Raw genomic sequence first — 24,047 nt, forward strand, 5'->3', positions numbered from 1 at the left:
TTTTAAAGAGAGAGATTTTTTTTTTTAATTTTTTAGTTTTTGGCGGACACAACATCTTCGTTTGTATGTGGTGCTGAGGATCGAACCCGGGCCGCACGCATGCCAGGCGAGCGCGTTACCACTTGAGCCACATCCCCAGCCCTAAATTTCCTTATATTTATTAACTAAATTATTGGTCTTCTTCATAGAAGAATTATTGGTCTTCTTCATACCGCCTTACCCTTAATCAGAGATGACAGAGTTGGCCTATATGCAAAGCTCAGAGTTTATAACCCCCATATTAATTAAAAACTAAGTGATTTCACATAGAAACCAGAATTATTCTTTTTAAAATTGACAAATCTGGTAGTGGTAAGCATATCTTAGAATTTAATAGTAGCCAACTGCTAATAGATGGGGAATGAACAGTTTAATTTGCTACAGCTCTCACTAAGCCTGTTTCATTTCCCATCCTTTTAGTATTTGAGGGATTGGAATTTCCAGGGAACTCACTGTTCTTTCTGAATAATCTTTTTCAAAAAATGTATTTGAAGTTGAATATTTTTTTATTATTTTGCTGCAAACCTGTTGTTTGACTGTATAAAAATAACACCAGCAAATGCAGAATATTATAAAATTAAGACAGTATTGTTCTTTTGACACTATACAACAAATACTTTCCTCCATTCCCAGTTTTTTCCAGTGGGAAGATCATAAGTATATTGATCCAAATCCAGGAGTGGATATAAGCAAGTTACAATATTATAGAAGGCTTATAACAAGATTATCTTTGACGTACATACTTTTATTTTAGTTGTAGATGAACAGAATGCCTTTATTTTATTTTTATGTGGTGTTAAGCATTGAACCTAGTACCTCACACATGCTAGGTGAGGAGCCACTGAACTAAAGCCCCAGGCCACATACATGCTTTCTTTCTTTTTTTTTTTAATATTTATTTTTTTAGTTGTAGTTAGACACAATACCTTTACTTTATTTATTTTATATGTGGTGCTGAGGATCAAACCTAGGGCCTCACATACTAAGTGAGCACTTTACCGCTGAGGCACAACCCCAGCCCACCGTAGTAGTTTTTACCACAGATAATTATTTGAATTCTGATACCAGAGTCTAAAGCCTACTCTAAAAATCATAAAGATCTGTAAAAATGATACAGTTGTGTTTATCTGCAGTCATTGGCAAGTTCAGGGTATCTTTTTCCAGTTACAGTGTTAAGAGTAGTTTCTTTTTTAAGTCTTTTCTCTACCACTAATTTAAGACAACTATGCTGAAGTAATGGGATACCATTTTCACTCTAACAGATTTTACATATTTCTCATATGCTCAGTAGGTCATCTAGTTCTGAAGGGTCACTCAGTATTATCTTCATCAACTAATCATCTTTATATAAGATTTGTTCACAAACTCTAGATTTTCTTCAGGTGCCTCATTAATTTCAATTTCTTCTCCTGATAGAGGAAAAAGAGTTCTCTGGCAACTTTCACACTTTTCAAAGCACCAAACTCTTTTTGTTGTTTCAATTTTCTTCCAGTTTCAGGCAGACTACGGTAAACAACATTTCCCAGAACTTCCTGTGCCAAAATGCTGATTCCTAACTATTCCAATACCATTTTCTGTAGTTATCCATTCATGTTCCTCAGGAAATTTACACATGAGAGGCAGAGTAGGTCCCATGTGCAGCATCTAGACGGCGCCCACCCTCAGCCACCAGGGCCATGGTAGGCTCGGCACAGTGGACCTGGGGCTAAATACAGGCCTTAGGTCGTAGCTTCGGGCTCTACACCATTTATAGCACTGTGTTCATAAGGCTACCACGGGTATCCCTGCTATGCCTCTCAACCACTGGTGGCCAGGGCTAAAGTGACACCTTTTCAAAATTTTTTGTCAGTGACCACAGTAAGAAACACATCATTGTATATCTTGACTTGGTACATATATAAAATACTTAAAATTATATAAATAAGCAAGAATTTCACAAAATGTCATTAATGTGAACTATGTACATGGCACTCATTTTGTGATCTAGTTTATAATCAACTAAATTGATTATATGACAACACATTTTCTTCATAGTCTCATCTTCCCGAACCCTGTGTCTTTGGCTAGTGTTCTACTGTTCATCCAGATTTTTATTTTTCTGTCCTTTTTTTTTTTTTTTTTTTTTGATTATAGATGGACACAATACCTTTATTTATTTATTTATTTGCATGCAATGGCTGAGGATTAAACCCAGTGCCTCATACATGCTATGCAAGCACCCTACCACTGAACCACAACAGCAGCCCTATTCTTCTGTTTTTGAGAGTACTTTATTCTGCTATATCATCTATGCCCTTCATCATAATTGTCACTTACCCACCACAAAGCCATTTTTCCATGTTTAATGAATTTCTGTATTCAAACTAATGCTGTTATCTCAAACAAGCAAAGTAATCTCTTCAGTTCTGTTGGCTGCTTATTCCCATAAAGCACACATCGAATCACTTGGAATTGAAGAACTTCTGAATATGAAATTTTAGACTTCAGTATTACATTTTCTGACTACAATCTTGTAGCCTTTTTTATGTTACTGAGTGTTCCATCATCCAACACTTCTCATGAGATTTTCTTTCTCTTCTAGTTTCATTTCTTACCATTGGCCATTTTATATCCTATGATAAAATGACTTCAGCAACTCTTCATAGCATTCTTATATCTTCTATCCCTAGGTTTCTCCCATGATTCCTTTGCTAATCCATGACCTGGGTTTTCTAACCATCTACTTTATCCACATGAATAGCAGGACTGTTGACAAATCAAAGAAACCTTAATTCCATAGAAAATATTATAATTACAGATTGAAGGTCTCAGATCTCACTGGAACTCTCAAATCTATTTGACTGTAATGTCATGCATTTCTGGTGAGGTTCTTCACCTGTTACCCATGATATAATTCCAGATTATCACCATTCTTCCTACTCTTCTTATCCATTTGTTAGTCCTTTGCAGAAAAATTAGAAGTCATAAGTGAACTCTTGTCTTCACACCTTTCTAGCCTTCTACAAACATTTCTCCTTTCATTGTCACTTTCCATATAATTTTTGAGGAAAGAAGTCTTTTCTCTTGTTCAAAATTTTTCTTTAGACCCAGCAGCTCAGGAAGCTGAGGCAGGAGGACTACAAGTTCAAAGCCAGCCTCAGCAAAAGCAAGGCACTATGCAACTCAGTGAGATCCTATCTCTAAATAAAATACAAAAAAATAGGGCTTGGGGATGTGGCTCAGTAGTTGAGTGCCCCCCCCCCCAGTTCAATCCCCAGTACAAAAAAAAATTAATTTTTAAATGCCTTCTCATCTCTTCTGGGATCCTTTCCTTCAATTTTACTCTTTCATCAGTTTCTCCCGATGCCATGGCTTCTTCTCATTATCCTTAGCTTATAAAATATGCTGAAGCACATTATGTTTTTAAAGATATAAAACTCATAAAACATTTATCTTTCTCTAGACCTCACTCTATGTCACTTTACAACCAAGGTTGAAATAATGGTCTATAACCACCTTCTGCTTCATTCTCTTACTTGGTTTTTAAGATAATCATGATCAAGTGCCATCATCTCCATCTTTCACCTTCTTCTATCAAGACCCCTCAAGACCCACATAGGTCCCTATTTAGATAAAATTGGATTCTTTCACCTCTGTGTCCCTAGGGAACTCTGTGTCCCTAGTGCTTCTCACATGTAGTTTTGTTAGACTGTAGGTTCTTTGATAGAAATTTTGTCTCATTTTATCTTTGAGTCCCAAATACTTGATACTGTGATATCAGGAACATAGTAAGAAGTTCATAAATGGTGAGTAAAGTTGGAAGTATCTTTTAAAAATAGAAGTCAAGTAAAGGAAGATAAAACATACTTTATTAGATTTTTCAGTAATACCAGATAATTATATTTTGACATGTTATTTTATATGATTGATGAAAAATGTACTTTTTCCCAAATGTTTCAGAAATTTATCTTTTAAAAATATTTTATTTTTAATTGACACATAGTACTTGTATATCTATGAAATATATGTGACATTTCAATAAATGTATGAAAAGTATAGTAATGATCAGATTAGGATAATTGCCATATCTCTCACCTCATATTATTCTAGTTTTTCTTTTAATTGCTTCAAGTATTTATTTAAATGGTATTTATAGTTTTTTATGTTGAAGTTTTACAGTTTTTCTTGTCAAAGACACAAATAATTATATTATAATTTTTTAAATAGGTTAATTAGTATATATGTAATTTTTTTTTCTTTTAACAGAATCATTTCGTACACCCACATTTTCATATGGAGTTGATGCACATGGTTTCTCTCTTGGATATAGTAAAAACTGGAGACAAGTCTTTGGTGATGAAAAGAAATATTGGTTACTTCCAATATTTACAAGGTAATTTATAAAATGTAGTTCTGAGAAATTATGGAGTCTGTGTAATCAATATCTCTGGTAAAATATCTTAAGATTCATTCAGAGAATATAATACATTGTGACATTTTTACAAGCCTTGAAATGAAAATTCAAATATATTGATTGCATATAAAATGTTTTTATTAGATAAACAGTAAAGGAAAGCTTGAACAAATATTTGAATGGAAAGTGGAAAAAAAAGATGACTTGTAAAACAATAAGAATCACTTTTTCCTTCCAAATGAAAGTAAACTTCGGGCTGGGATTATGGGTCAGTGGCAGAGTGCTTGCCTAGCATGTGTGAGGCAGTGGGTTTGATTCTCAGCACCACATATAAATAAATAAAATAAAAGTCAATTGACAACTAAAAAAGAAAGAAGGGCTGGATATATAGTCAGTTGGTAAAATGCTTGCTTCGCATGCACAAGGCCCTGGGTTCAATACCCAGCATCAAAAAAAAAAAAAAAAAAGAAAGAAAAGAAAAGAAAGAAAACATGGGCTGGATTTGTAGCTCAGTGGTAGAGTGCTTGCCTTGCATATATGAGGCCCTGGGTTCAATCCTCAGCACCACATAAAAAATAAATAAAGATAAAGTTACTGTGTCCATCGATAACTAAAAAAAAAATCAAAAGAAAGAAAATAAACTAAAATAAAGACTCTTAAGAATTTACACCTCTTACCCATAGCTACAAAGATTCCATCACAGATGTGAATTATGTTTTTCATTCTTAAAGAAAACCAAACATGCCTTCCTTTCTAGCTCTCCCGCCATCTTGATGGCTGCTCTTGGTGGGGGGCCCTCCTGCATCTAAGGCAGGAAGATGGTGGCCACAAAAAAGACGAAAAAGTCTCTGGAGTCGATCAACTCTCAGCTCCATCTTGTTTTGAAAAAAGGAAAGTATGTACTTGGCTACAAGCAAACTCTGAAGATGATCAGACAGGGCAAAGCTAAATTGGTCATCCTCTCCAACAATTGTCCACTTTGAGGAAATCTGAAATAGAGTAATATGCCATTTTGGCCAAAACTGGTGTCCATCACTACAGTGGCAATAATATTGAATTGGGCACAGCATGTGGAAAGTACTACAGAGTGTGCACACTGTCTATCATTGATCCAGGTGATTCTTATATCATTAGAAGCATGCCAGAACAGACTGGTGAAAAGTAAAACATGTAAAATTTTTCTTTAATAAAACTTGGCAGAGCTTGTTTTAAAAACACTTCATTCAGAAAAAGAAAAAGAAAACCAAACACATGCAGTTTTACCTCAAGGGTAAAAGAAAAATATGTTCAAGTTGATTGAATTTTCATTTCTCCCTATTCATTTCTCCCTGTAATTCCCAGCTCTTTTCGGCCATCTATATACCAAAGACATTATAGAAAAGGGAGGGAAATTTGAAATTGGTGTGGCAGATTGGTATGAGTCATAGGGTTTTTCCTTAATTAACCAACTTGCCTTTTTTTGTGAGGCTGAAAATGACTTATTTGGATTTCATATGTGAAGGACATTTCTTCTTGATAGAATTATAGATGTTGTTTCACTGTCTCCTGACTTGCATTTTTTCTTTTGAGAAGTTTGTGGTCACTCTTACCTTTTCACTTTCTATATAATGTGTCTTTTCTTTGGTTGTTATTACTTTGATGAAGTTTGATTATGGCAAACCTTGGTTTAATTTTCTTCATGTTTCTTGTGCTTGGATTAGTTGACCTTCTTGCCTTGGTTTTGTAGTTTTCATCAATATCGGAAAAATTGTTAACCATTTTTTCTTTTATCTTCTTTCTTATTACTGCAGCAACATCAACTACATATGAGTTATTCTGAAGGGTTTTCCACAGCTTAGTTAATGTACATTTTTGTTCCATCTTTGTATGTTTCATTTTTTATAGATCTTATTGCTATGTACTCAGATTCATTACTTCCTTTTGTTTACTTTATGAATTGTCTCATGTGTTCAAGATTTTTCTATTCCCAGTGTTTGGAACAGGACTAATTGTTATTTTCTCTAATCAATGAATTCATGTTTTTTTTCCCCTCCCTTTCTTTAAAGATGTGTTTCTGTTATCTTCTGCTTTGCATGGTTTCTGCCCAACCAACCTCTTACTTTATTCTGCAATTTGCAAATTACCGTCAGCACACCCCCATGGTTGTAAAATTTTAACTTTCCCACTGGTTTTAAGCAGTTTGAACATGATGATATTTCTTGGTGTTTATTCTACCTAGTGATCTTTAAGGCTTCTTGAATTTGTAAATTTATGGTCTTAATCAGATTTGAAAATTTTTATTGATTATGTCTTTAGTTGTTCTGTTGTAGTTTTATATTTTTTGTTTGTGTGGTTTTATTCTTTTGCCTACTGCACTCTTTTATTCCCTTGCCCCAACAGCTTTTTTTTTCCTACTCTCAAGTATATATATGTTAAATTGCTTTGTAGTGACCCACAAGTCATTTTCTGATTTGCTGTTCTATCCTTGTTCCCCATCTTCTTTTCTGTGTTTGCTCCATCTTGGTTAGTTTCTCTTGTTTTATCTATAAATTCATGGCTCTCTTCTTCTACATTGTCTATTGTGTTGGTAAACTTATCCAATAACTTTTTCATTATAGATGTTACATTTTTCAGCTTAAGGATATCAGTTTGGTTCTTTTTATATCATATTTATTTTCTGTGTATCCACTTTTCCTTTAAGTTCACATTTATAGTCACTGTTTTGAAGTCTTTCACTGAAATTGCTGATTTTCTGATTCTTTTCTATTGATTTGCACCTCCACCACCCCCCCTCCTTAGCTGTGAGATCACATTTTCTGCTGCTTTTTATGCCTAATAACTTTCTATTGGCTGGTGACATTTTGAATGCTATTTTGCTGAGTATCTAGATTTTATTGTCTGTATAAAGAATTGAATTTTGTTTTGGCAGGTGGGTACCTTTGTTTCAGCTTGGGATTGTTGTTGCTGTTTGTTTTGGTACTGAGGATTGACCTGGAGTGCTTAACCACGGAACCACATCTGCAGACCTTTTTCTTTGTATTTACTTTAGAGATGAGCCTCATTAAATTGCTGAAGCTGGCTTTGAAATTGTGATCCTCCTGTCTCAACCTCCCGAGCTACTGGGATTACAGGCATGCACCATCATGTCAGGCTCAGTTTGAGATTTTTGAGATTTATTTTAAGCTTCACTAGGATGGATCTAGCATAGCATTTTCTGTGCAGCTAGTTTAATGCTATAATAAAGGTGGGGTTTCTTTCAAAACCATGTGTTCAGTGAGATCTCTGTTTTCTGGCTGGTCAATTTTATTGCCTCCTTGTGGAAACTGTGAATCTGTTCCAACTTACACTTCCCAATGTTCTTTTCCCAGTTACCTGTGTAGCCTCCTGTTCATCAAAAGATTCAAATATAGTATGTGGATATATCTGTAGGCATTTCTCTATGTGTCTTCCTCTTTCTCAACTATGTCTTATAAATTCTTGCCACCTGGCTTCTCAAAGCTCCCATCTCTGTTACCTCAATGCAATATAACTATACCTTACTTTGCTTGGATTCCCCTCCTGATGATGAGGTTCTGGCAAAAAGCTGGGACTCACTTCTTTTATTTATTTTTTTTCTTTCTGAGACCACAGTCCTGTTCTATTTTTTAAAAAGTTATTTTGTATGCTGTCCACTTTCTGGCTGTTTAAGACTATGGGCAAATTTACCAGTTATTCTCTCTTGGCTAAAAGTGAAGTCTCTGTTGTATACAGTTGTGGTATGTTAAGCACATATACTAAAATTGGAATGATATGGAGAAGATTAGCATGGTCCCTGCACAGGGATGACATACAAATTCATGAAGCTCTATATTAAAAAAAAAAAAAAAAAGTGAAAGTAAGATATAACTTAACCTTTTTTGGCTGTAAGCTTCTTGAAGATGGAGATTCTTTTGTTCACTGTTATAAACCCTAATATATAAAATATTACCCAGAATATCATAGGTATTCAACAGATACCTATGACATTGGGGTTTTTATTGTTTTGTAGTGCTCAATATTAACTAGAGAACCAACCCAGGAACTCACCCATTCAAGGAGTCCTGCACTGAGCTATATCCCCAGCCCTAGATATTTGTTTAATGAATATTGTTGAATGAATAAACATATGGAACTTATATCTTGAATTTCATTTAGCCTGGATGATGTCTTAAATAATTATAATGAAAACTCAATTATCCACATACTTGAATAGTTCTGTTTGAGGTGTAAACTAGGCATCAAGACATTAAATTTGACCACTTTGAATAACTTAATATGATTCAGGTTATCGCTGTTTCTCATTATGCAGTTTGGGTGATGGTTGCAGTTTTCCAACTCGCCTTGTTGGGATGGATCCAGAACAAGCTGCTACAGGCCAAAGTGAACATTCCAGAAGGTGTGCTTTTTTTGTCCCTAAGTTTTTCTTTGCTAAACAACTGTATACTTGTGTTATACATACATATCTTATGAATATATACAACAATAATCCAGTAAGCCACCATAGATAACAAAAAAAATTCTATTTAAAGTTTTTAACTGATGTTTAATATGTATATGTGCCTAATATGCAGGCTGGGGATGTGGCTCAGTGATAGAGCTCTTTACTGGAACATGTGAGGCCATGAGTTCAATCACACTACTGAAAGAAAAAAAAAAATTAAAACTAGGACAATCACAAAATGTTGGAAATGTCTGGGCAAACTAGGAAGCAAGTAAATATGGTGCATCTTCCTAAAAAGTGAGGTATTCTTCAAAGAAATTAGTCATTATACTAGTTACCATTTTATTATAATAAGTAGGTTTTTAGCTATACTATCAAAATAATGAGGATTCAAACATTTTTTCTTATTCATCTTAAGGAATTTTTTCTCATAATATTTGTATGGTAAGCAAATTTTCATCAATTCCGTGAAATAGTTCAATTTAAATGAAATTTTAAAGAATCTAGAGAAAATTCTGCCAAAGTGAAATAGTTGAGCCATATTTATGACAGAAATAGATTATAGAGGAGGAGGGGTCATAAGTTCCAAGCTAACATGTTAATATTAGAAGACATAGGCCTTAGAACCTACAACCTGAACAAGTCATTGAAACTGTCTGAGCCTCAGTTTCTATCTCTGTAAAATGAAGATGAGACTTGCCTCCAGGGTTACTGAAAGGGTCAAAATGATGTGCATACATACACATTTATAGTGCCTAGCACACTCTCTGGCCCACATCAGACACCAAATAAATTTTTATTCCTTTTCCTCCTTTCCTTCCTCCATTCTCCTCCTTCCCTGGTTCTCTTAGCTAGAAAAATAAGTCTACGCTAAATCACTAAATCATTTTTTCCCCTTAGATCTAAACTGGCGAGGTAGAAAGCAGAAAACTTGGGAAATGACAGGTAATTTTTTTGTACTGGCCACAGACATAGCTCCTCACCTGTCCTCATACTACCTTATGGCACCTGATTAACATAGTGTTAAAACTTTTCAGACTGGCCTCTGAAGCTTTTTTCTTTTGTCTAATTGTTTCATTTGCAGTTTTAGAATACAGATTCTTGGGTCCAGAGAGCCATTTCATGGGGTGGGGGGGTCCGTGGGCATATTTTCCTTTTCAAGGTGGCTTTTTCAGATGGCTGAGATCTCATGAGTTGCCCTCACATATTTAGGAGAAGGAATACTAATATGCTGCTTATTAATTTATTAAGTATCCTTAATTGAGCATTAAACAATTTACTAAAGTTATTTGTTCCTCTTTTCAGTATTGGCTCAAATCAACCTTTTCCTATCAGACCACTTAGTGAATCAAAAAACCGTTTGTTGGACAATGAATCTCAATGGCTAGAGAATGGAGCTGAAGAAGGTGTTGTCAGATCAGGTAATAATTCTCACCTGAAAACACTGCTTCACCTATTTGGTTCAAATGAAAAGCAACAGATTTAATAAATGTTGGAAAAACAAAACAATGTGATATTTTGAAATACTGAAATGTGAAACATTGTAATAAAATGTCTTATAAATGGGATGTTTGTGTTTATTGGCGGCTTCTGTGAGGAAAGAGGACAGAGAAAGGCAGGTATAATGTTTTTATTGCATTCAGCTGGTTTTTTTGTTTTCCAACCACACATTTCTTCAGTAGTGTGGAAAGTCCTTTTGAAATACGCTATTTCAAATAATGTTTTAAATAACTATTATTTAGGATTCTAGCTCATACTTATTGAAAATAATTTTTTTAAATTATAGTACTCTTTAAGAGTGCACTGGACCCAGTGTGGTAAGGCCCACCTGTAATCCCAACTATTTGAGAAGCTGAGGCAGGAGAAACTATAGGTCAAGGCCAGCCTAGGCAATTTAGCAAGACCCTGTCTCAAAAATATTTTAAAGGATTATGGGGACTAGGATGTACCTTTAGAGGTACAGCACTCTCCTAGCATGCATGAGGGCTGGGTTCCACCCCCAATACTCTGCTCGCCCCCACAAAATAAAAGATACACTGAATGTGCTTTATTTTTCTATGTAGTTCTAGGCTCAAACCCAAGGCCATACAGGTGCTAGGCAAGTGCTTTATCACTTAACTACACCTCCCCCCTCTTGTTTTAACCTTTCTTAAAGACTCACTTCATAAATTACAGAGTAGTTGATAAAATTGAAGTGGGATTTTTAATCAGATCTGGGTTTACTTAACTAACTGAATACATGTCTGAGGTGTTTCTTTTTTTGGGGGGGGGGAGTATCAGGGATTGAACTTGGGGGCACTCAGCCACTGAGCCACATTCCCCAGCCCTATTTTGTATTTTATTTAGAGACAAGGTCTCACTGAATTGCTTAACATTTTGCTTTTGCTGAGGCTGGCTTTGAACTTGCAATCCTCCTGCCTTAGCCTCCTGAGCCACTGGGATTACAGGCATGCACCACTATGCGGTATTTCTTAATAGGAATAATAATATTGTCATGTCTTCCTGCACTGTTAAAAAAAAAAAAAAAGTTTGAGATCTTAAAATCAATTTGTACCAACTCTAGGAAATAATACTAAAAACTTGCTGACAGAATTTATCTTCTTTAGAAAGAAGTATTTCTTTGGCTTTTAGCAGCATTTAAACATTTTCTTAAATTAGTAAGTTTAGAGTCTTCTTTAGGATCTTGTGTAAGTGGAAAAATTCATTTTATGGACTTTTAAATTATTGCTGCTTAACATCTTTAATGCCGTTGTATACTGTGGGACTAAATATGAAACTAGACTTCTGACACAATGCTCTTTATTCACTTCTTCATGTAGAGAAGGCAAATGGTTTGTGCTATAAACATATTTAGTGCTTACATAATATTTGTCTTTACTGTAATCAATTTTATCATTTAGCCAGGAACTTAATATTTTTTTCATGTCATATATAATTATGTGCTTACAGGGACAAATAATCATGTTACAGTGGCAATAGAAAATTGAGTACCACTTGTTCATAACTAACCATTTGATAAAACCAAGGTAAGACAGTATAAAGGTAATATCCTTGAGCAAATGTAGTCTATATTTGCATATTTCATAACCTCAAAACATTTGCTTTTTTTTTCATTATATCAATACAATAGTATAGGAAAGACTGGAGGGTAACATATGCTAAAATTTCGTTTCTCTTACTACTTCTAGCACAGTGAAAAAAACATTTGTTGGATAGATAAATGAAGGAAAAATAGAAATAGTTTATGATTGGTATGTGGACAACTAACTTTTCAGTAAACAGTACCTTATTAGTTTTTTTTAAAAGGTGATTTTTTGCCCACAATTTGATCCAGAGAAAAATGATTACAGGCTGAAAAATATTTAAGATGTTCATGATGTTATTTATTTAGTTTTATAAAGACACAACAGATTGTTGCTGTGTAACAAATTATCACAAATTTACTGCTTAGGACAACTGTGCACAGTTACTACCAGTTCCTTTCCAGCAGTTCAGTTTTCCAAAGGTATCTCACCTGGAGTCTCAACTAGCAGAGCATCAGCTTACTTGATTTCAGCCTCATCAGAGGCTAATCAGGTCCTTACCGCAGACCTGGTGCCTGTGTCCACAAGTAGAGCTGGAGCCTAGGACCTAGGACAGAATGAGATCACAAGCTTGGGATGGCTTGGCAGAGTGTCACATTGGGCAGAGTAGGCTGTGGTCTGAAGAGGAACTAAGTGTATGTGCAAACATAGACTTGCACCAAAAGCTGTAGCTATGGAACAGCACTTGTTCCTGGAGAGGTGTTCAGTACTGCTTCTACATTGTTTCTTAATGTAGGCAGGATACTGACTGAAACTTATGGTTGATGAGAATCACTAGCTGAAGTTTCTCTAATGGACACTGTAGGAACTTCCCCACATCTACAGCAAACTCTGAAGAGGTGAAGGTAGATACCTCATCTGATGATTCCCATGTTAACATCAGGAAGTACTATAAGAATTCCCCTCTTAAAATAAATAATTTTTTAAAAAAAGAATCCCCCCTCTGTTAATCTTGATTCCTTAGGAAAAGAAAGGGTTATTCCCTACTTACTGTTTATTAAAAAATCTTTATTAAATTTAGTTACGTTGGGACTGGGGTTGTAGCTTAGTGGTAGAGCACTTGCCTAGCATTTGTGAGGTACTGGGTTCAATCCTCAGCACCACATAAAAATAAATAAATGTATCTATCTACAACTAAAAAAAAAAAATTAAAAACTTTAGTAACATTAGCTGGCACTGTGGTGCACACCTGTAATCCCAGCAACTCGGGAGGCTGAGGCAGGAGGATCCAGAGTTTGAAGCCAGCCTCAACAACTTAGCAAGGTCCGAAGCAATCTAGTGAGATATTATCTCAAAATAAAAATAAAAAGGGTTGGGGATGTAACTCAGTGGTTAAGTACCCCTGGGTTCAGTAACTGGTACCAAGAAATTTTTTTAATTAAAAAATAAATAAATTTAGTAACAATAAAGAATTTATTTCCTATCTTATAATAGTATCATCTTTATATCTTAGCCCACAGAGCCATTTAATATTTTGAGAAATAAAAAAATCTAATTTTAACTAATTCAATTGTTTCTGTTTTCATAGGTGTATAAAAACACATTGTCGACTGATATTTTCAATTTTATTTGCAAGAAAATGATCAAAGGAATGAAATAATTTGAGTATAACAGAAGATATATTTTTTAAAAAAGGAAGCCTTTGTACAGTTCGCTGGATCCACAGGAGCACTACAAGCAGAATGATGCCTTAATTTTAAGTGTCCATTTGTGCAACATTGACTCACAGCTCAAAAGTGACTTGATTTTACTTTGAAAATAATACCTGTTATGACATGCTATAATATGTGCTGTCATCACTTATGTGCATAAGTATTTTTTTGATATCTGAATTACAATATTAGAATTATTTCTTGGTATTCAATAGGTTCTCACTCCAAAAACACAAACTAAAAACTTGTCTTAAATGAAGTATATCTAGGGTAAATGGTGGCTGAAAGTGAATAATATCCAAATTACTGTTGCTTGTACTGTATAAGAGGAAGAAAATAACTGCTTTTTTATTGAGTATTTGCTAATTTATAATTACTGTTTTATACTTTTCAACATTTTTAATAAAGTTTTTTATTGTTGGCTATAATAACACTCAGAATGATTCAGATATCTAATCATTTAGAACATAGAATTCATGGGGATAATTTATTGATGGCTTAGAAGCATTAGTACAACCATGTAGTATAGTATATGCCAAAGGCTTAAAAAAATCTTGGAAGTATAAGAAATATTTTGGGTACAATGCTTTTTTTAATTACTTTTTGTTGAACTGTCAGGGGTTATTTATATGGGTAGGGGAAACACAAAGGTATTTGTGATATAGAAAAGTTGGGCACAATAGGGATAGATGGAAGTGGCTAAAAAAAAAATAAAGAAAAAGATAGACAGGATACTGTAAGGTGTTGAAAAATATTTTCAAGCCAGATGTATTAGTACACCCAATCCCAATTCCTGGGGAGGCTGAGGCAGGAGAATTGCAAGTTTGAGGTCAGCCCAGGCAATTTAGCAAGACCCTGTCTCAGAATAAAATAAAAAGGGCTGGGGATTTAGTGCAGTAGTAGAGTTTTTGCCTAGCATGCATGAGGCCCTGGGTTCAATTGCCAGTACTGGGAAAAAAATTTTTTTTTTTCTTTTTCAGTGCTAAAGGTATTGAGAATAAAACATGCTGTTGAGTTGACTTTTAAATTTCAATTTAAGTAATAGCTAAATTTTTCTTTGAAACTTTTTATAGTTATCCTATAACTTATAAACAGTGACTTAAAGTATAAAGTAGGAACAGTACTTGAGAGTAATACTGCTTTTAGGAAGAAATTCTAAAGCTGAGTAGTCATTTAAAAGTCCCAATCTCTGAGAAGTGGATTCTACTCTTAACTGCAAAATCTTAAATCTGACTTCTTATTAGCAGTTTATTCTCACCAGATACACTTTTCCTTTTAAAATCTTAACTTAAATGACAGGAATTGCTGTATTCTAGAGAATAGTACAATATCATATTAAAAGATAATGTAGAAATGTTACTCCTCATTTATACTATTGAATCAGATACACATCCTTGAAATGATTGGTTGCTTCCAGTAGGTGGGTAGAGAGAAATCTTAGCAGCTTAAGTAAGTATCAGAGGCTGTAATTTCCATATATGTAAAATGGAAGTATGAGTCCTCAATATTTTGGATGATTTCTAACATTCTGCAATGCCTGATTTTGCAAAATAACCTTGATTTTCATCCCTCTAACAAATATTTTAGCAGTATCTTTTAATGTTAACCAGTATACTAGGGATAACTGTTTAAATCTAGCATAAATTTTATAACTGATGTTACAAGATTATAGTTTGAAGGATTTGCCTAATTCCCACAGGCTATTAAATCTTAAAAAAGTAATTTTTTTCCCCTTTAGACCAAAGGAACAATTAAGCTTTGAAAACAGTTTGGAGTCCTATAATATGGTTTCTTCTAACTTCATTTCAATTTTTTAATCTTAATTCTGGAAAACTAGAATGAGAGTTAAGAGAAATCAGTTACCAACCAAGAACATGTCAGTTTGGTGGTTTGCATATTATAAGGAGTGAGTAAATGTTTATCTGTACTTCACTATTTTCAGAAATGTTCTGATCCTTTTTGTATATCTATATTTAGATCAGAGGATTTGCATGCACCTGGCTAACAATTGCAAAAGCTTAATTTTCCCCTTTAACCTATTCAGGCACTTTTGTGGAATTATAATCTTTCTTAATTCTTCTCATTTGTTATTTAATATCTTTAATAGCATAGTAAACAAACACCTTTTCAGAAATTTTCAGTTTAAGACTTTTACTGTAGTTACCTTTGATTTAATTACAGCCAACATTTTGCCATATTCTAAATAATCTAGCTGAATTTATTCATACATTTTACTGACGATTCATTAAGAGCCTACCAGTGGTATAGGAACCAGGAAAAGGCTGCCTCTTTGGTATTTCAACTGGTATTGATTACTGATATCAACTGTTTGAGGAGAAAGGTCAAAATGAAGCCTTGCCAAAATTTCTAATTATTACTATTTTTCATCCTTCAAACACTTGAACATTTGTGATGATACTGAGGAAAAACAAGGTTGAATTTCAGGTCTTGCCATTGCCATTAAAAACTAATTAGAAGTCTTGGTTTACCTGTGCACAGACTTACTTGAAGATTTGATACCTGAGTCCTCTGACAAAATATCACTATGCCAAACCAAAGAGCAGCTGCAGTATATTAGTGGTTGAACATGTTTACACAGCTTAGTGCATCTTACATGAAAATGATTTTTTTAAAACTTTTTACATATTCAATGGTTATGATCCAGTGTGTCACAAGTGAGTATAATTGTAAGATGAATTTGAATCAAATATACAGTGTTTACTTGAATTTTATTTCTATTAGAAAGCAAATTTTGACTATGTTTACAGGAGCGTTTAAGATGATCAGATGTGAGATTCTCCATTCAATTGTCTTGCAAATGTATACACAAAGGACCTGCATATTTGGGGCATTGAATAGACAGTAACTTACATGTAAGTTTCACATACATTTTGTTCTAGGACTAGCACTGCTGTCAATGAAAAATATTTTTAACTAATGTATTATAAAGAAATTAATCATATTTTTGCATTTCAGCCAAAATAAAGACCATATCTAATAACCTGTCAGATACAGGTAGTCTGTAAATCTGAAATCCATGTTTCATAATGATCTAAACTGTGTTTTTTTCAATTTAAATTTAAAATGCAGTGTAGATTAAGAAAGGTCCATATTTTTCTGATGACTCCTATATTATTTTGTTGGGTTGCATAAAGAAGCAAGGAATTGTATTTGTAATAAAAGACTAAGAAAGCTACTAGCTAAGTTAATTATATTTGTATATGATTGCAGATGAGTCTATGCCCATTTAAAAGAAAAGATGGACTCTATTTTAAAAGTGATCTTTAATAATGCTTTTATAGAAACAAATTTGAAATACAGTTTACCTTGGTTGTCTTATGAAGAACCATAAACCTTGTATTTATTTCTCATTTGTATAATCCTGGACCATTACTTAATGTTGACTCTGTCTTTTGGATGGCCTAACCTACATTAACATTTATGCAGAATAATTAAACAATTTTTTTCAAAAATCATATTTACTTTATTAATAAATAAATGAATATATGTACAGTCTTGTTTTTGAGTTTTTTGTTTGTTTTTGTTATAAAGTGGTATTTGCCAGATGAGAAAAATAATTATTATTTTGGTCAATTTGAAAATCTTATAGTAGTTTACAGAAATAGTCTAATAATTTAGGAAAACCTCCTCTAAGATGATATGTACACGGTGCAATAAAGTTGTATTTACTAGTTTAATTTAATACCTAAAGAGTTTCATTTAGCTTTTACTAATCATAATTTCAGAAGTTACTTTAGGATCTTGAGTATCTTCACATCACTATGAAGTTATTGAGTCGTGGCTAAAATGCCAGGTAATAGATTTTATCTTGTTTATTCTTTTATGCCATCTGTGTTTGGGTTCCCTTCAGTTCTAATATGGACTGACAAATAAAAACAGAAGGCTCTGAGGTTGAGCTGATTCCCAGTTCTCAGGATAATTAAATTTCAAAATGTTCACAAGAACAATAGAAGCCAGTAGAGATGAACCAACCTTTCCTTACCCCATTCAAAACATTATTTTGGGACTAGAGAGGAGGAGTAACTACTAAACGGCCAAAAGCCAGATTTGACACCAAAAAAAGATGTTTTCTTTCATTAAATAACATCAATATGGCTTTACTTTTCTCATTTCTTATAGACTGGCTTTTTGGAGCCCCACCGGCAATTAGTAATGCTGTTCTCTTATATATATGTTTTACTATGTCTTCTAGAATTTACAGGGATGGGAACTAAGTTTTTCTTTTTTTTTTTCTTTTTTACATTTTTTTTTTTGGTTATTCAAAACATTACAAAGATTGCAGAATCACATCAGTTACACATCCACATTTTTACAAAATGCCATAATAGTAACTGTTGTATTCTGCTACCTTTCCTATCCTCTATTATCCCCCTTCCCCTCCCCTCCCATCTTCTCTCTCTACCCCATCTACTGTAATTCATTTCTCTCCTTATTTTTTTCCCCATTCCCCTCACAACCTCTTATATGTAATTTTGTATAACAATGAGGGTCTCCTTCCATTTCCATGCAATTTCCCTTTTCTCTCCCTTTCCCTCCCACCTCATGACTCTATTTAATGTTAATCTTTTCCTCCTGCTCTTCCTCCCTGCTCTGTTCTTGGTTGCTCACATTATATCAAAGAAGACATTTGGCATTTGTTTTTTAGGGATTGACTAGCTTCACTTAGCATAATCTGCTCTAATGCCATCCATTTCCCTGCAAATTCCATGATTTTGTCATTTTTTAGTGTTGCGTAGTACTCCGTTGTGTATAAATGCCACATTTTTTTTTTTATCCATTCATCTATTGAGGGGCATCGGGGTTGGTTCCACAGTCTAGCTATTGTGAATTGTGCTGCTATGAACATCGATGTGGCAGTATCCCTGTAGTATGCTCTTTTAAGGTCTTCAGGGAATAGTTCAGGAAGGGCAATAGCTGGGTCAAATAGTGGTTCCATTCCCAGCTTTCCCAGGAATCTCCATACTGCTTTCGATATTGGCCGCACCAATTGGCAGTCCCACCAGCAATGTACAAGAGTACCCTTTTCCCCACATCCTCGCCAGCACTTGTTGTTGTTTGACTTCATAATGGCTGCCAATCTTACTGGAGTGAGATGGTATCTTAGGGTGGTTTTGATTTGCATTTCTCTGACTGCTAGAGATGGTGAGCATTTTTTCATGTACTTGTTGATTGATTGTATGTCCTCTGAGAAGTGTCTGTTCAGGTCTTTGGCCCATTTGTTTCCTTATTGTTTAATTTTTTGAGTTCTTTGTATACTCTGGATATTAGGGCTCTATCTGAAATGTGAGGAGTAAACGTTTGTTCCCATGATGTAGGCTCCCTATTTACCTCTCTTATTGTTTCTCTTGCTGAGAAAAAACTTTTTAGTTTAAGTAAGTCCCATTTGTTGATTCTAGTTATTAACTCTTGTGCTATGGGTGTCATATTAAGGAATTTGGAGCCCGATTCCACAATATGTAGATTGGAGCCAACCTTTTCTTCTATCAGACGCATAGTCTCTGATTTGATATCAAGGTCCTTGATCCATTTTGAGTTAACTTTTGTGCATGGCGAGAGAAGGGGATTCAGTTTCATTTTGTTGCATATGGATTTCCAGTTTTCCCAGCACCATTTGTTGAAGATGCTATCCTTCCTCCATTGCATGCTTTTAGCACCTTTATCGAATATAAGATAGTTGTAATTTTGTGGATTGGTCTCTGTGTCCTCTATTCTATACCATTGGTCCACCCGCCTGTTTTGGTACCAGGCTGTTTTTGTTACTATTGCTCTGTAGTACAGTTTGAAATCTGGTATCGCTACACCTCCCGATTCACACTTCCTGCTTAGAATTGCTTTTGCTATTCTGGGTCTTTTATTTTTCCATATGAATTTCATGATTGCTTTATCTATTTCTACAAGCAAAAAGATATGATGCCAGACCATTGCTAACCATTTGGGAAAAAATAGAGCTCCTTGTCTTTCACAATGGTACTTCAAAACAATGCCAGATGGCTCACTAACTTAATTATTTTAAGATGAAAGGTACTTCAAGAAAATAAGGGTAAAGTCTTTTATAGTGGGATAAGAAAGGTGTATAATGCTGGTAACAAAAAAACAGTACACTAATAAAAAATGAGGGGTTAAGTATAACTCAGGGGCAGAATGTTTAGTTTGTGTAAGGCTCTGGGTTTAATCCCCAAAACCACAATAATTACTTTAGTGGATATAGAATGAACAAAATTCACACCAAAAAAATAATTATCAGTAGTACAACATATGAAAAGATGTTTACTTTCATTAAATAAATATATGAAAGCAATTAAGATTATTTTTTCTTAGAATAATTGCTATGGTTGTAGGCATAGAAGCATTTTTGGTAAGAGTATATAGAATGATCTAACTTTAAAAAAAGGAATTGGGCAATAAGGGTCCAAGTTTTTACTGTACGTAACCTCTGTAGCAACCCTACGTTGGGGGATTTATACAGAAAGGAAGGCTAGTTTGAGAAGCTTTTTTTTTTTTTTTAAGAGGTGTGTTAAAATAATAAAAGGCTAGATCCAGTGGTGTGTGCCTGTAATTCCAGTAGCTCGAGAGACAGGCAGGAGGATTGCAAGTTCAAAGCCAACCTCAGCAGTTTAGCAAACCCTTAAACAACTTAGGAAGACCCTGTCTCAAAATTTTAAAAAATTAAATGGACTGGAGATGGGATTTGTACTTTTGGGTTCAATCCCTGGTACAAGAAGGAAAAAAAATAGGGAAAAACACTGTTCATCAATGTTCATCTTCAACACATGAAGCCCTTTAATGGTTTTGTTTAGCTATATTCATATATATTGAATGATCTTGAAGACATATAAATTGAAGATCTTGAAGACATTAAGCTAAACTATCAAGCTGTAGAAATATATATATGATCATACAAAGGGGCAGTGTATCTTAGTATTTATGTGTTCAAACTTGGCCTGATAAGCACCTGCTCCAGAGGATGGGTTAGTGGTGGGAATAGAGGCGCAGCCAGCTCTGCTTTCCCAATGTCTACATGAGATAGGAACATGGGAGTACCTACAGACTGGGACCCTCACAAAAAAGAATCTGAAATGGCAAGGCAGCACCTGAGTGGCAGTGAGAGAACCTAAAACTGCAGTGGGTCTTGCTTGGGGTTCTAGGTCCAGAGGAAGAAGTGTTGGCTAATGATCTGACCATCAGAAATAATGACAGTCAATTTGGAAGACTGATCAACTATGGACTAGCTGCTATAAGCTTTTCCTTCAATCTTTTGAAAAAGTTATGATGTCTTTGCAATAGGTCACTCTTCTTGATATATGGAGGATTTGGCAATGTGTAAGAAAAATACAATTTGAAAAACTAGTTTTCAGGCTGGAAGTATGCTTAATGGAAGGGCACAGTGGAAGGGCATTTGCTAAGCATGTGTGAGGTCCTGGGTTCAATTCCCAACACTACAAAAAACACCAAAAATCTTTATAATCTTTGTTCACTAGAAAGAAACACTTATCTTCTGGAAGTCACTTTTGGAAATGCAATTTTTACATCATTTCTTGGACTTACTCAGGCCCATGTTGGAGGGGAGGGCAAAAGGTAGCTGAGGGAGGAATATGGTTCCTGCTAGAACGTACATGTTAGAACCATTTACCATTGTGTTGTTAACACTCCTGTGTATAAAGTGATTAAACTTAGGCCCCTTCATTAAAATATCTAGCATTTTAAAAAAATATATTTATTTAGTTATAGATGAACACACAGTATCTTTACTTATTTTTATGTTGTGCTGAAGATTGAACCCAGTGCCTCACACATGCAAGGCAAGCACTTTACTACTGAGCTACAGCCTCAGCCACAAAACATCTAGCATTTTTACATTTTTGGAAGTAGATGTGAAATAGTGTCAATATTTTCAATTTTCTTAGATTGTCTAATGGGCTAAACCACTCTGAAAAATAACATTAATCAAGTGGGGAAAAAGGCACACTCATACATTGCTGGTGGCACTACAAATTGGTGCAACCCGAACAGAAAGCAGTATGGAGATTCCTTAAAAAACTTGGAATGGAACCACCATTTGACCCAGCTATTCTACTCCTCAGTCTATACCCAAAGAAATTAAAATCAACATACTATGGTAACACAGCCACATTAAAGTTCATAGCAGCACAATTCACAATAATAACTAAACTGGAACCAATCTAGATGCCCTTCAGTAGATGAATGGATGAAGAAACTGTGGCACATATACATAATGGAATATTACTCAGCACTAAAAGAATAAAATTATGGCATTTGCAGGTAAATGGATGGAATTGGAGAATATCATACTAAGCAAAGTAAGCCAATTCCAAAAAATCAAAGCCCAAATGTTCTCTCTGATATGTACATGTTGATCCATATGGAGGAGAGCAAAGGGGAGGCAAAGGGGAGGGATGGTGGGAAGGGGAAATGAGGGCAGGAAAGATGATGGAATGAGATATCATTACCCTAGGTATGACTGCATATGTGGTGTGACACTACGCTACATTCGTGTACAACCAAAGAATTGCAAAGCTGTGCTACAATTGTGTACAATGAATCAAAAATGCATTTGCTATTATATATACCTAATTAAAATAAATATAAATAAAATAAATACATCTATCAGTGCTCTTCACTGAGTAAATAGAAGGGAGAAGGAAATTATGCATTTATTTAGCATTGCTGTTTATAGTGTATTTTAAAAAACGTATGTTCTATTTTCATGTGATAGAATATATTTTTCTACGCTTTTTGGTTAAATTTATAAGGAAGACTTTTTTTATTTTCTGGTACTGGGGAGAGAATCCAGGGGCACTCAACCACTGAGCCACACCACCAGCCCTATTGTATTTTATTTAGAGATAGGGTCTGAGTTGCTTAGTGCCCCATTTTTGCTGAGGCTGGCTTTAAATCCTCTTGTCTCAGCCTCCTGAGCCACTGGGATTACAGGCATGCACCACTATACCCTCCCCAACCCCCACCACCCCCCTCTGGGGTTACCTTTATTCCAAAAAAAAGCTTACTTAAAAAAAAAAAAGTCTTTAACTGGTGATTGATATGGTATGACAACAATCCTGATAAATACCTTTTACCCCACTTAAATGTCTACTTTTAGTAGTTAAATCCCAGAATTTTTTTTTTTTTTTTTTTTTGGTGGAGGTGTATTATTGGGTTTGAGTCCAAGGGTGATTTGTGTGTGTGTCTATGTGGTGTTGGGGATTAGAACCCAGGGCCTTGTGCAATCACAGCACTGTACCAACTGAGGTGTATATCCAGCCCAAGGGGACTTTTTACACCTGTGCTACATCCCCAGCCCCCACTCCTCTATTTTTGGTTAAATTATTGAGGCTGGCCTCTGCCTCAACCTCCCAGTTGAGGGGATTACAGGTGTGTACTGGACCAGAAAATGCTAATTTTAAGAGCATGTTATTTTTTTTTTAAAGTATGTTTAACTGGAAAAGCACATATTTCCATTTAAGTTGAGGCAACTATTCTTGACAGAAGGCAGACAAACTATTGGTTTTTTTTTTTTAATATTTATTTCTTAGTTCTAGGCGGACACAACATCTTTGTTGGTATGTGGTGCTGAGGATCGAACCCGGGCCGCACGCATGTCAGACAAGCGCGCTACCGCCTGAGCCACATCCCCAACCCCAACAAACTATTGTTGCACAATAAAGCCCTATCAGATCAACTGAAGCCAAGACCCCAAATCATAGTTTGTAGTTTTATTAAGCTTCCATGTAAAATAGTTTATATCATTAATGATATATTTTACAAGGAAATCCCTGATCTCTCCCTATCAGGTTAAAGAAACAAAACACATTAAGTCAGTGATTAGGTTTTTTAAAATATCAAGGCGTTTTGACTAAGCTCATGTTTGTTTGTTTTTAAAAGATTCTGGCCTGAAGTCTCACATGTACATAGAAACTACAGGGTTGGGTTTTTTTGTTTATTTGCTTGGTTTTTGTTCCAGGATCAGGTAAAGACAGGGCAGATGATGGCTCAGGGTTAGGACCATTTCTTGGTGACATTGAGATGGTTGAGCTGATCTGCAACAAATCTATGTGGGGGAAACTTTGAAGTGCTGGCCTCCTTGATGGCCTCGAAAGCCTGTGCCCTCCGCGCGCTGGCGTGGCCGTACTCCTGCTCCGCCGTCATGTAGGGCATGCTCAACCAGTAGTGGTTCTCCGCCTCGATCTCCAGGCGACGGATCATGTTCTGCTTCGCCAACAAAGACACCCTCCGCGGCCGCCGGTGCTTCCCGATCAACTGCCTTCCAGGAATGCGATTGCGGCAGAGCAGAGCAGTGAGGAACATGGTGTCTGCTGAGGAAAGCGCACAGAGCTAGAGACACAAGCTGGAGACCGCCGGGCCAGAGGAGAAGAGGGCTCGCAATCCGGGCTCACACGCCACGG

At 35.2% G+C, this 24,047-nt stretch overlaps 2 protein-coding genes, 1 non-coding gene and 1 pseudogene across 9 annotated transcripts in view; 3 read left to right on the forward strand and 1 right to left on the reverse strand.

The window, feature by feature from the left end:
* The window catches only part of Zdhhc20 (zDHHC palmitoyltransferase 20), a 77,723-nt gene extending 60,605 nt beyond the window's left edge, over positions 1–17,118 (forward strand). For 5 of the 7 annotated variants that reach the window (XM_040281326.2, XM_040281328.2, XM_021735474.3 and 2 more), the window contains 5 exons: positions 4,285–4,411; positions 8,739–8,825; positions 10,176–10,291; positions 11,820–11,896; positions 13,482–17,118. In XM_040281326.2, the coding sequence (XP_040137260.1) occupies positions 4,285–4,411; positions 8,739–8,825; positions 10,176–10,291; positions 11,820–11,857 (368 nt within the window). In that variant the 3' untranslated portion in view covers positions 11,858–11,896; positions 13,482–17,118. Of the gene's footprint in view, positions 1–4,284; positions 4,412–8,738; positions 8,826–9,770; positions 9,816–10,175; positions 10,292–11,819; positions 11,897–13,481 lie in introns of all 7 variants that reach the window. The other 2 variants (XR_005732025.2, XM_040281327.2) reach the window with 2 other exon arrangements.
* Positions 4,425–5,649, forward strand: LOC101977607 (large ribosomal subunit protein eL30 pseudogene; annotated as a pseudogene).
* Positions 8,164–8,267, forward strand: LOC120888713 (U6 spliceosomal RNA). The gene has a single exon (XR_005732411.1). It is a non-coding gene; the product is annotated as a U6 spliceosomal RNA (small nuclear RNA).
* A 6,449-nt stretch (positions 17,119–23,567) lies between the features above and the next one.
* Positions 23,568–23,949, reverse strand: Mrpl57 (mitochondrial ribosomal protein L57). The gene has a single exon (XM_005338610.5). The coding sequence runs from the start codon at positions 23,947–23,949 to the stop codon at positions 23,641–23,643; it is 309 nt and encodes a 102-aa protein (XP_005338667.1). The 3' UTR covers positions 23,568–23,640.
* Between the last annotated feature and the right edge of the window lie 98 nt (positions 23,950–24,047).

Source organism: Ictidomys tridecemlineatus, chromosome 6, assembly GCF_052094955.1.
Source record: "Ictidomys tridecemlineatus isolate mIctTri1 chromosome 6, mIctTri1.hap1, whole genome shotgun sequence".
Lineage (NCBI taxonomy): Eukaryota > Metazoa > Chordata > Mammalia > Rodentia > Sciuridae > Ictidomys > Ictidomys tridecemlineatus.